The sequence below is a fragment of the Meleagris gallopavo genome, chromosome 23 (assembly GCF_905368555.1).
Source record: "Meleagris gallopavo chromosome 23, MGAL_WU_HG_1.1, whole genome shotgun sequence".
Taxonomy (NCBI): Eukaryota; Metazoa; Chordata; class Aves; order Galliformes; family Phasianidae; genus Meleagris; species Meleagris gallopavo.
Window position 1 is genome coordinate 2555480 of NC_139426.1, and position 11281 is coordinate 2566760.

General features: G+C 41.1%; 1 protein-coding gene across 1 annotated transcript; it reads left to right on the forward strand.

The window, feature by feature from the left end:
* The first annotated feature begins 70 nt into the window (after window positions 1-70).
* Window positions 71-8635, forward strand: TNFRSF4 (TNF receptor superfamily member 4). Its single transcript, XM_010722782.4, has 7 exons — window positions 71-1710; window positions 3433-3555; window positions 3907-4008; window positions 4401-4467; window positions 4982-5214; window positions 5550-5675; window positions 6536-8635. Exons 1-7 carry the CDS (start codon window positions 1569-1571, stop codon window positions 6601-6603), a joined length of 861 nt encoding a protein of 286 aa, XP_010721084.1. The 5' UTR covers window positions 71-1568; the 3' UTR covers window positions 6604-8635.
* The last annotated feature ends 2646 nt before the right edge of the window (window positions 8636-11281 follow it).

Sequence of the window (11281 nt, forward strand, 5' to 3'; positions counted from 1 at the left end):
TGAATATCATGAGTTGGCATTTTCAGTTTCTTACTGGAAAAAAAAGCCTCAATATTGCTGGGGGAATAATTGAGTCATGAGGCGTAGAGCCACCGAAGTGGCACCGAGTGCAATACTACAGGAGAAGGAGATTTGGATATCTCGTGCATGCAGATTGAGTGTGAAGGTGGTTGAGTTCAGCTGCTTCACTTTCCCTCTCAGCTCTGTTTCCTTTTGGAAGGATGGGCTTTCAGCTGTGACTTCTTTTCCACAGTGCTTGTTTTCCAGAATGCTTGGAAAACAGGAGAAGTAGAAAATTACCCGTTTGCCTTAGTATTCTGTTTTCCCTGCCATGTTTAAACAGACTCATAGAAATTGAAGACATGAAAAGTAGCATTTCTGCTAAAATAGACCAAGGTTGCTGCTGTTCAGACCTTTCTGATACTGTGGGTAACTGGGAGTCCAAGTATAAGTCTGTTCCAGTTAGATCTTTTATGTTTACGTGTAGATAGACAATAGATCCCCTTTAAGCAGTCTACGTGTGTTTTTTAACCGACGAAAATAAAATATCCGGTTACTGGGAATGTCTCGTTTATTTGGGCTTAATGTAAGAGTTGTTGAAGTCTCTTGGCATGGGAAGACCTTGAAATTTAGGTTCTGTATTAGCAGGATTCCAGTAATGAACCTGGAAAATGTAAGCCGTTGATTTCCTAGTGTGATCACCTTATTTTTTTTACTACATGTCCTTCTTTAGGTGAGAGGTGGACTGCAGTGTCTGTGCTGTGTAAAAATAGGCATCAAAGGTGGCTGGTACGTAAATATTGCATCCTTTGCTTTCACAGTGCACGCCTCTACCAGAAAAAAATTCCCTCCGTTGGAGCAAATGGTAAAAGTGACACCAGTCTCTCTTTTTGAGTCAGGAGCATACATACCTCTCTCCGATGGCAGTGCAGGGTGTGTGACGTTATTACAAGTCCAGATGAAAACTGTGCAAGTACATCTCACAGCTTGTGCTAGTTTGGAGGATGATACAGAGGTGACTTCCTAAGCAGAGAAAGGTACTAACAATGTTGGTTTTTGTACAGGAGCAAAAGCGATAGATCTACTGTTACATGGCACTGAGGGGAGAGAATCTGTCACTTGCCTGTTAAGGAGCGAGTCTCTGTGTGCCGTTTCATTTTACCTGTGGCTCTGATATGTAATGGTTTTCTGGTGTTGCCTCTATTGCTTTAATTCTCTTCACAATAACAAGGTGTCTCTTCTAGTTCTCCTGATGTTGAAACTGTGCTGTAGCAGTTGGCAGAGAGATGTGTACTAGGCTAGAGGCACTCTCTTTTAAGACTAAGCTATAGCTTTCTTGTAATACTACTTAGCTTGCTGTCTTTCTGCCTTTGAATACAGTTCTGAACTACAAAAAATGGGCTTGCCAGGGGGTGGGAAGAAATGTGAGGGCGTGGAACACATACTGGGAATTTCCCAGCAGCTGACATAAGAATTTGTTCTGAGTGCCAGTAGTTTGCAATCAGCTCCTCCAAGAGTTTGCTGCTGACAAAACAGAGTTTCCTTTCCAAGGACAGTAGGGTTACGTGATGGTGGCTGCAGGTTTTTACTTGCATTTTTCTACTGTTTTGTTCTTGCTGCTGGTGGTCACTTGTACCCGTTGCTTGGGTACAAAATGCAAAGAACATGAATATCCCTTTGGTACAAAATGCTGCAAGGACTGTGCACCTGGTAAGTAACCTTCACTGTATGTTCATTGTACTTGTTTGATATCATATCAATCAATTAACAACTTGCAAGTGGTAGAAAATATCTTGATGAAAATATTCCAATTAGGAAGTATAACATGGGGAAAAAACTGAGGATTTTTCATCATTTTAGGTGGACAGGTTATCTTGTAACTTCCTGAACCTTCTGTAGGGATACAACACTTCATCTCTGTGGCTCAGTTTCTCCCCTGTGTCAGTTTGGTGCATTTTCACTGTGGGAGTGTTATCTGAGGAAAGATGGTAGGAGTTACCTACTGAAAAGGATTTCAACCCAGAAATCTTGAATAAAGGCAAAAAAAAAAAAAATTTAGGTAATTCTCTTGCTATAGATGTCTTAGAAGCTTTTTTTTTTCTAGCAAGGCTTATTCTACTTAAGGCTTGGTGTTTTTTAAGGAAAAAGGTAAACTATTCTTCAATTTTTGTTTAACTATAAATGAGAGGCACCCAACTTTCTGTTGCTGTTAGTCTGTGAGCTGATTCTACAAAGGTGCTTTCTCTTTTCATGACTGTCTACTACACAAAATCAATGTATTGCAGTCTGTTGTAGTAGAAATTGAACATGGTCTTGTCCTCAGATGCCAGTTGCAATAAGTTTGCATTCAATATGAAACTTAAAACTTGAGGCAGTCTCATTACTGCATTATTCCCAAAGCTATGGAAACCGGAGTGTTTTTAGGCTCAGTTTAAGGAAATTTATGCAGATATAGAAGATTGCTTATATCTCAATTATTTTGTTTCTCCTTGACCTACGAGATGGAGGATCAAAATGAAAGAAACAACCTGTGAGAATAAGGATTAGTTAAGGGTAGTATTTAACTTCAGCTGTAAGATTCCTGGTCATTCAAGCTGGTTCCTGCAGCTTATGCTGTATGAAGAGAAGAGTGAGATAGAGGAATTTGATTCCTTCTCTGAATTTGGCCGTTAATCTGCTGTTTCATTTTGGACAAGTGGTTTTGCTTGCTTACCTTGGCATCCAAGTGCATAAATGTGATCTTCTGTAATTGTGCTTGATAGATACTGATTAGTATCTAGGTGCAAGTGTCAGCTCGGTTATAAATGCAGTGTGTAATGCACCTATGCTCTTTGGAGTCGCAAGAAATGTCTGCCTTCCATCTTGTTCTGTCTCTGTGTCTGAAGTGGAGCTAGAAATGTATTTTCTACTGATGCTAATTCAGATGAAAATTAAAATACAACCCCGTTCGTTCATGTCTAATGTGCTTCAAGAATGCCACCTTTGAGTTGAATTGCATGAAATATCTCACAAGGGAAGGCAGGATCTGTCGCACAAAGCTACAGTATTACACAGATAACAGATGATACTATGATTAAAAAAAATGCTTTTTTTTTTTTTTTTTGCTTTCTCCAACTGACACTGGCTGGAAACTCCAATAGCTAAACCATATGAAGAAGTGGTCTGGAGAAATGATGCTTCAAATGCACTGGGAGACTCATCTGGGCTCTCAAGTCTTTGCTGTACTAGCCTGTTTTCACTGCTTAATTTATAGCTGATGCTATATAGAGCAACAATTCTAGGGATTCTGGCATGTGTAAATCTACTAAATATTTCAGTCAGAGTTGTAAGTGAAACTGTGACTTCCTGGACAATTTGTTCTAGTGTGTGATAACGAAGAGGATTTCCTCCTCATAACAATCAGTTCTTCCTTCTATGTTGTCTGTATTTTAGGTGAAAGAATGAGAAGCCGCTGCACAGCGACAACAGACACAGTTTGTGCCCCCTGTCAAGACAATTACTTTAGCACTGAGCACAATCACAACTTCTGTGGGAGTTGTACAGTCTGTAACACTAGTAAGTCAGTTGTATTGTGGTCAGTTCTGGATGTGAACTTGGGAGGGAGTTGGTCTTCATATGCTTTTCTTCATCTTGAGCTTCCCAAAGGCTGATGTCATACAGTTTGTTTCCTGAGAAGGCTAAGTCCAAAAACTTCATGGGCTATCACTTTAATAGCTGATGTCTCCTGGTTGATATTGGTGGAGGAAAGCAGGCTTGTACTGCCTGAAAACTGGTATCTCAAGCATTGCTGCCGAACTTTGTCCTCTGCAGTGTCTGCTGATTGTTTCTACATACAATTGATAGGCCCTGAGTAGTGATTAATTGATGCTTTCAATTTTCCTTTCTCCTTTATTCTGCTGTTCACAGAGAAGGGAAGTGTGGAAGTGAAGAAGTGTGAGAAGACCTCTGACAGAATTTGCAAGTGTATTCCTGGTTACATGCCAGATACCAGATTTGTACTGGGAAGTGGTAAGTTAGGGATGCACGAGGCTGACTTTTTGCCTCCACTTCAGATGTTGCTATTTCTAGTACAAAAGCTGTCATCATTTGTTTAATTGGAATCTCAAAGCAAGTACTATAGCAGGGCAGTTGTGCAAAGTGCTGCCCTGTAATTTGAGCTATCAGAAATTGTAATGTTCTGTCCTTTAATATCCATAATTAGCCTGTAGAGAAATCCTTGCAAGTTGCAGGAAAAATGAACCTCTGAGCATGTTGTGTTACTTCTGTCCCAGGGTAGATCACTGTTTCTGTAGGCTGTGGGTTTTGTTGCACCTGTTCTAGAAGCTGTTAGTGTAACCACCACAGAGCTGCTGTACAGTTACATTGCTAACTGAACTCAAATTCTGTTTTTTTTCTTTCAGTTTGCTTACTGTGCCCTGAAGGGTTTTATTCTCCAGGAGGAAATGAAAGCTGTCGGCCTTGGACCAAGTATGTATTGCTCATCCCAACACTTTCAGAACAACAGTTTGAGTTTTACTCTGTAGCAGTTAATGCTCAAGTCATGATCTTTACAATAAACCAGCAGTGGATGCAGTAAAACCACGTTGCTGATCACCTAGGAGTCTTGAGCAGTCTGTGCACTGACTTGAGGCATCCATCCGCCTTCTGCCCCTTCCTCTTTTCACATGGAGCAGCAATATATGCAGCCCCTTTTTTAAAATCTAGAGAGTCTGTAACAAAAAGTTCCCTTGCCAAATGCTGCTGTGCTTCAAAGCTGTTAAGTGCACAGATGGTGAGTAAAGCAGAACTTCATTTTTTCCAGTAATAGCTTTTGATTAAGTTAATTCTTATTATTTGTAGATAAGTCTAGAAAAGCTGAAGGGCAAGTTTGCATCGATAAAACAAGGTTCACAGTTTGTCATTCACTTGTTCCACGGAGGTGGCTTATAAAGTCATTACTGTAACTACTTGAAAAGCTAAGTAATGTATTTTACATTTCTAGCTGCAGTGCTATTGGGAAAAAGACTCTTCGAGCAGGGACAAAATCAGATAATGCTGTTTGCAGCGACAATGTGACACAGCCAGCTACCTCTCAAAGTACAACACCTACTTTGCATCTTTCCACTAACTACTACAGGAATAATACATCGACTGCAGTGCCTTCACCCTCCAAACCCAGTGTGAACCCTTTTGTTGTTTGTCCGGATGCGAACAGCCCCACAGGCACTAACTGGGGTAAGGAGAGGGAATGACCAAGCCTAGTCACTCTGAGAGCTGATTGAGAATTTTCACTTGAAGCTGATTTCATCAGAAATCGGTCTTTCTCAGTACACTTATCTGTATTCTACACAGCCTTTAAGGAAGGCCTGTACAAGGTTCCAGACTATCTGCTAGTCTTGATATGTGGGACTTCTGGGCTTTGTGGTTTAGGGTTACTGTTGCTCTAGCTGATTGCTTATATGAGATCTGAAGTTCCAGGTTCCTTCTTTTGAAGCTGGAAAGCTGTGGAAATTCCATTTAAAATCCTAAGTCTTTGTTAATATTTTTTTCTTCCGTTTTGTTTTTTCCAGGGTCTCTATCACTTATCCTGATTTGTCTGATACTGCTTGTGGTATCTGGAATATCCATTTTCATGTTGATTATCCAAGCAGCCAAAAGAGAGAACAAGAGGAGGCCTTGCAGGGATGACCATCAAAGTAAGTTGCTCTTCAGGGAGAAAAATATATAGGAAAGAGAGTAATCAGGGCCTTTTACTTGGACTTTGATCATTTCCATCATAATGAAGTCTACTTGGCTGAGTAGGACAGCATCATCTGTGCTTAATGCCCACATTTAATCTTAGTGCTGATGTGCTGGAGGACATACAGCCTCAAGCTGGTGGTGTTATAAAGCAGAGACTTGTTTGTTGCTGTGCAGAAGGATTGAGTTTATAGTGTGCGGATGGAAATGGTGTGAAATTATTCCTGTAAAGCTTTTGATGTGAATCCTTGGAGCTTTTACATCATTAGCTGTTTGACTTGTGTTCTTCTTTCTCTCTGATTTTTTATCTCCCATGTTCTTTCCTCCGTTGTCCCTGCAAAAAAAAAAAAAAAAAGAAAGGCAAAAAACACCACCACCAACAAAAAGAAAAATCAGTCTGTGCATGGAATTCTATTCAGAGTAGTGAGGATCCAAAAGCAAGTTGTTTTTTTTTTTGGGGGGGGGTGGGGGAGTAAATTATAGTTATTTTGCCTATGTGAAAGTAAATTATAGTTATTTTGCCTATGTGAAAGTGAATTTTCTTCATGTGACTCTTGCAAACACAGGAAAGGCTTGACTGAAAAGAACTGACCTCTATTTGTAATTAAGTGGCAGTCTGGCTCTTGCTTTGTGTTTTATTCCTTGTGTATTTTCCTTGTTTCCTACACTTGTTCTTTGCTAGGACAGACTGGAAGGACAACCACTGATCCAAATGTCACCTATAGGTGCCTATGCATCCACGAAGCCAGAGAAGTCCATGACTTTCCTTTTCCTTCCCCTTCTGCTTTGTACAGTATTTCTGTTTTCTGTCTTTCAGAAAGGAGCTTTCGAATTCCTATCCAGGAAGAACAAGTTGACTCCAATTCCAGTCTCATAAAAAACTGAATCCACATCGCTTTACTGCATCCTGCATTTCTGAGCCAGTCGATTGTAACGAATGTGACAGAACTTTCAGTTGCTGTATGTGTGGGTGGGTGTTAACCGTTCAATTGTACTTCAGTTCCTTTGGGTCTCACTGAGTGGCCCTTAGGCATCGTAGCTGTTCTTAGTGAGCCATGATTCCTTTCCCTTTGTTAGCTCCTACATGCAGCGTCTCTGCTGCCAAGCCTGAGTTTATACAGTCCTTTGTGCATTTCTAACCAATTATATATGTAATGGAAGCCTGTTGCCTTTGGAAAGCAGGAAGCCTTTCTGAAGCATAAGCGATAATTGCTGAGCAGATTGACAAACAGAAAATCAAAAGACCTGCTTTAATAACTCGACTTCTATCTTGTCCTGCGACTTTGAGATGCTAAGCGGAGCGCATCTCAGTGCAGCCCCTTTGAGTGTTTCAGACTAACTCCCAGTGGAGTTCTTTGCCTTTTAGATGGAGAATCTCCACAACTGAACCTAACCAGCTTTTTTTGTGCTTCCATTTTTTCAGCTCTTTTGCTTCTCACTCAAAATGAGTGGTATATGGCATCTGTGCCTCCAGAGGCAGTTGTCACAGCTGCTAATTCTGGTGGTGGTTTTTAAGTGACTGGTGATAAATGGCTATTTAGTGCCACTTCTTTTCTTTTCTGCCTGTCTCTGAGGCAGACCCATTGAGAAAATGTCATGTTAAGTATTGAGCAGTATCCCCATAGACCAACAAATAAGAATTATTCATGACTTCAAAACAGCTCAAGATATCCAATTGTTCAGAACATCTATAGACATTCTCATGTGCATCAAAAGTAGAATCTGTGTAATTGCTGCCAGGGAATGGTTTCTTCTTTTAGAATGTTATTAATGGAAACTGTAGTTCCAAGTATGGGGAAAGGCAGGATACAACTTGTCTGTGCTTTAGACTTTGGAAGTTGCTGTGAATAACTCATGTTTTGTCTATAAACTCTGTGCAGTCAGCATACTTTTTGTTTCCTCTCTGTGGATGTTCTGTTGTGCTGAACACCCTGGTGTGGCTGTCCTCAGCAAGGCTGCTTCAGTCGAGCTTCGACTTCGCTGCAGTAAAATAGTTTAAACTGCTTTTGTGGGATCTGATTCCAAGTAATGTGGATGCAGGGAGAAACCCAGGAGCAAGCTTGGTTCCAGACAGTAGTTTGGATCTGGGGAAAACCTTTTTTATATCTTAGATTTAGTAGATGTACATGGGCATGTAGAACTGCTGGTGAATGATAACTTAGCGATAGTAACTCCCTGGATGTTCACTTCTTAATAAGAAGAGCTCAATTTTTAACAGCACTGTGCATATGGCTCTACAAGGGTTGCATTGTAGCAAAGGTGTATGAAGATCACATCACAGTGGATAGATGCATATAAACCATGCTTTGACTGCTTGTGTGGATGCTCACCTTGAATGTGCTGTCAATGGAACCTCCATTCAGAACTGAAGAAATGTTCTTCACGTGGCTTGTGTGCAGTTGAAGCAGGCCTGGTTGTTTGCCTGCATACTGTATGAAATGAATTTTACTTCTGTTGTGTTTTTTTTCTTCACAAGTTAATCAGAATCTGTCTTGGAGAGAACACTTTAGATAGTACATTGAAAATGTAATGCCTGAGGAAAAAACTGACATGTTACTGTGGATAGCTTTTGCTGTAATTTAAATACCTCAGTGTAAAAGTTTAAGTGAACTTGAAATTTATATAATGCAGATTATTTTTCACATCAAATACTCCTTAGTAGGTAACTTGTTAGATGTAATAGGTATTTTATACACACAGTATTAAAGCATATGCCAAAGTATGCAGAAGGAAATGTATTCAAGAATACTGTTGATTGTGGTTCATGTTTTTAAACATATGTTTTGTTATATGTTATACATATGGTATACTTACTGGCTTCCTATTTTGAAGTGCGTATACGATGTATGTAAACATTTGTATTATATATGAAATATAGTAGTGACTTTCAAATAAATTGTGGCAGTGGTTAGGTGCACGTGTATGGCTTGTATGTCTGTAGAATACATTGACTGGATCTGGGCTGGAGCATAAGATGTGCATTGACTTTTCAGTAGGTTTCTGTACTGGGGCATTTGATTGCTAAACAAATTCCTATGGACCAGTTCTTTTGTTGAAGTCACGCTGGGGACCTTTGAGACTCTGCTGTTCATCCTGACCTGGAGTGATATCTTGTGATTTTACTAGCACCAATGGAAGGTGCTCTATTACCTGCTAATTAAGCTTACTTAGGCCCTGTTGTTGCACCAGCATAGCCACTGATTGCAGTGGCTTGATCCCGTGGACCCTGACCTACAGTACAATTACTGTGTAGTTTAGATCTGATCAAAGTGACCCTAAGCTGCAAGAATGGTTTTGGGATGTAATTGCTTCAAGTATAATACAAAAAGCAGGATTGCCAAATGGTCAAACCTGTGGCATAGCAGGCTTTATTTCAATATGCTGTTTTGCTGCTGGCTGTCTGGGTGAAGCAAGCAAGCTGGTTTGCTCTGTAAATCACACGTGGTAGCAGTCTGGCCTGAGAGCTGCTGGGAGATAGGAGGTAAGACTCAGCCCTTCAAAAACTTAGAGCCCAAGTTCTGAATGTAGAAGTCATTGGGCGTACACTGTGGTTTAGATACCATCATCTCACTGTGAACTGGATGACGGTGCAGTGATGCTGAGACAGGATTCCTGGGAACACCTAAGCAGTTCTCAGGAACGACACGAGTCTGTAGGCTGCACTTGGGAGCCAATAAAGTTAGTACCATGCTTTCAGCATAGCTGAGCAAGGCACAAATACCTAATGAGCTCGCTGTGACTTAATGAGCTGTGGCTTAATGGCAAAAATGCAGCCCACAGGAACAGAGGAGGAGTTGGTGGAGGTGCTGCCGTGGGACCGAAGAGGCCCTGTGGGATGGGTTTATTTGGAGCTGGTTCTGTGAATTTTACTTATTTTCTGCCCTCTGGCTGAGCTGCATGGGAACGTGCTCAAGTGCACTAGTTTCTTGTGTCCTCCTGTAACCCCTTGATCAGATTTCCTGGAAACCAGGGCCTAGGTGAACTGTTTTGTCTGGAGAAGGACTTGCAGCCTTTCAGTACCTAAAGGGAGCCTATAAACAGGAGGAGGGGGGGTCACCTCTTTGAAAGTGTAGGTAACAGCAAGACAAGGGGAAGTGGTCTTAAATTGAGGGAGGGAAGATTTAGGTTGGATGTCAGGGGGAAGTTCTTTACTATGAGTGTGGTGAGGTGCTGGAACAGCTGCCCAGAGAGGCTGTGGATGCCCCGTCCATCCCTGGAGGTGTTCAAGGCCAGGTTGGATGGGGCCCTGGGCAGCCTGGGCTGGTGTTAAACGTGGAGGTTGGTGGCCCTGCGTGTGGCAGGGGGGTTTGGAGATTCGTGATCCTTGAGGTCCCTTCCAACCCTGGCCATTCTGTGTGATTCTGATGGTCCTGGAAGTGCACAGCCGAGCTGGGGCAGCTGAGCACAACCTGCAGTTGCTCATCAGTGAGGAAAACTGAAGAGGAAATCCAGCACGCCAGCTGGCTGAAGACTTTTATGCTGATACAATATGAGCCCACCTGTTCTGGCTGTATTGCTGTAGGACTTCTGTATCCAACATAATAATAATGTTTGAAAAATAGCATGTTAGGTCTTATTGCTCTTCTGTCAAAATTCTGAATGGGTTTCTCATTCCAGAATGAAAACTGTGGAACAAGCAAGCTGTAAAACCCCTAGTTAATAATATGTATTGGATCCTGAACACCTTAGTGCTGCTCTCTGCCCACATTTGTGTCATCTTACATGCCAGAAGTGGAACTTTCCCTTCTCAAAGATGGGAGCCTGTGTCACAAAGTGAGTTCCTGTTTTTCAACTGTCAGACTTCCCCTTTTTTCGGAAATACAGGTGGAGTTGTGCTACTCCTCTATGCTGATAATGATAAGGCTATACTTTTTTTTTTTTTTTTTCCCCAATATAACATGGTGTCAGTTCTTTCCTACAGACCTCTCTTTCTAATTGTTAGGATGCCAGTTAGCTTCTTTAATTCTGCAAACCACGCTTTTAATGTGAACTGTTTGGCACAGCAGTTGGTAAAGTTACAAGATTTGTAAGGTAAGTGCATTTTATTTATTACAGAGCCCTGATTTGGGAAGACATTTAAGCACCTGCAAAACTTTCTGCATGAATATTGTCACTAAAACTTGTCCAGCTGATTGTCCTAATAACCACCTATAAGACAGACTAAAATGCTTATATTTTGTATTTTGAAGGGAAGATAAAGCCAGTTTTTCCACTAGCAATTAAACTGCACATTGTTTAGCTGCACTAACCGTGGCTTACAGGCCCTTGGGGCAGCATATTACATCTTTTTGTTTGTTTGTTTGAAATTCCTCCCCTGCAGAGAAAGAATTCAGTCATGAGACTGCTACAGAAAACAGGAGGAAAAACAATCTTCTGCTTTTGTCTATATTACCTTTTTCCTCCTAAAATATATGATCACTGCCCACTGTTGTGGCTGATCTCTTCTATCCTGCACTTTCTTGTCGTTATCACACTACCTTTGACCTGGAAGCATATAAAAATGACTCAAGTTTTCCATGAGTGACTTCAGAAAGATCACATTTTCTGATAACGTACAGTGCCT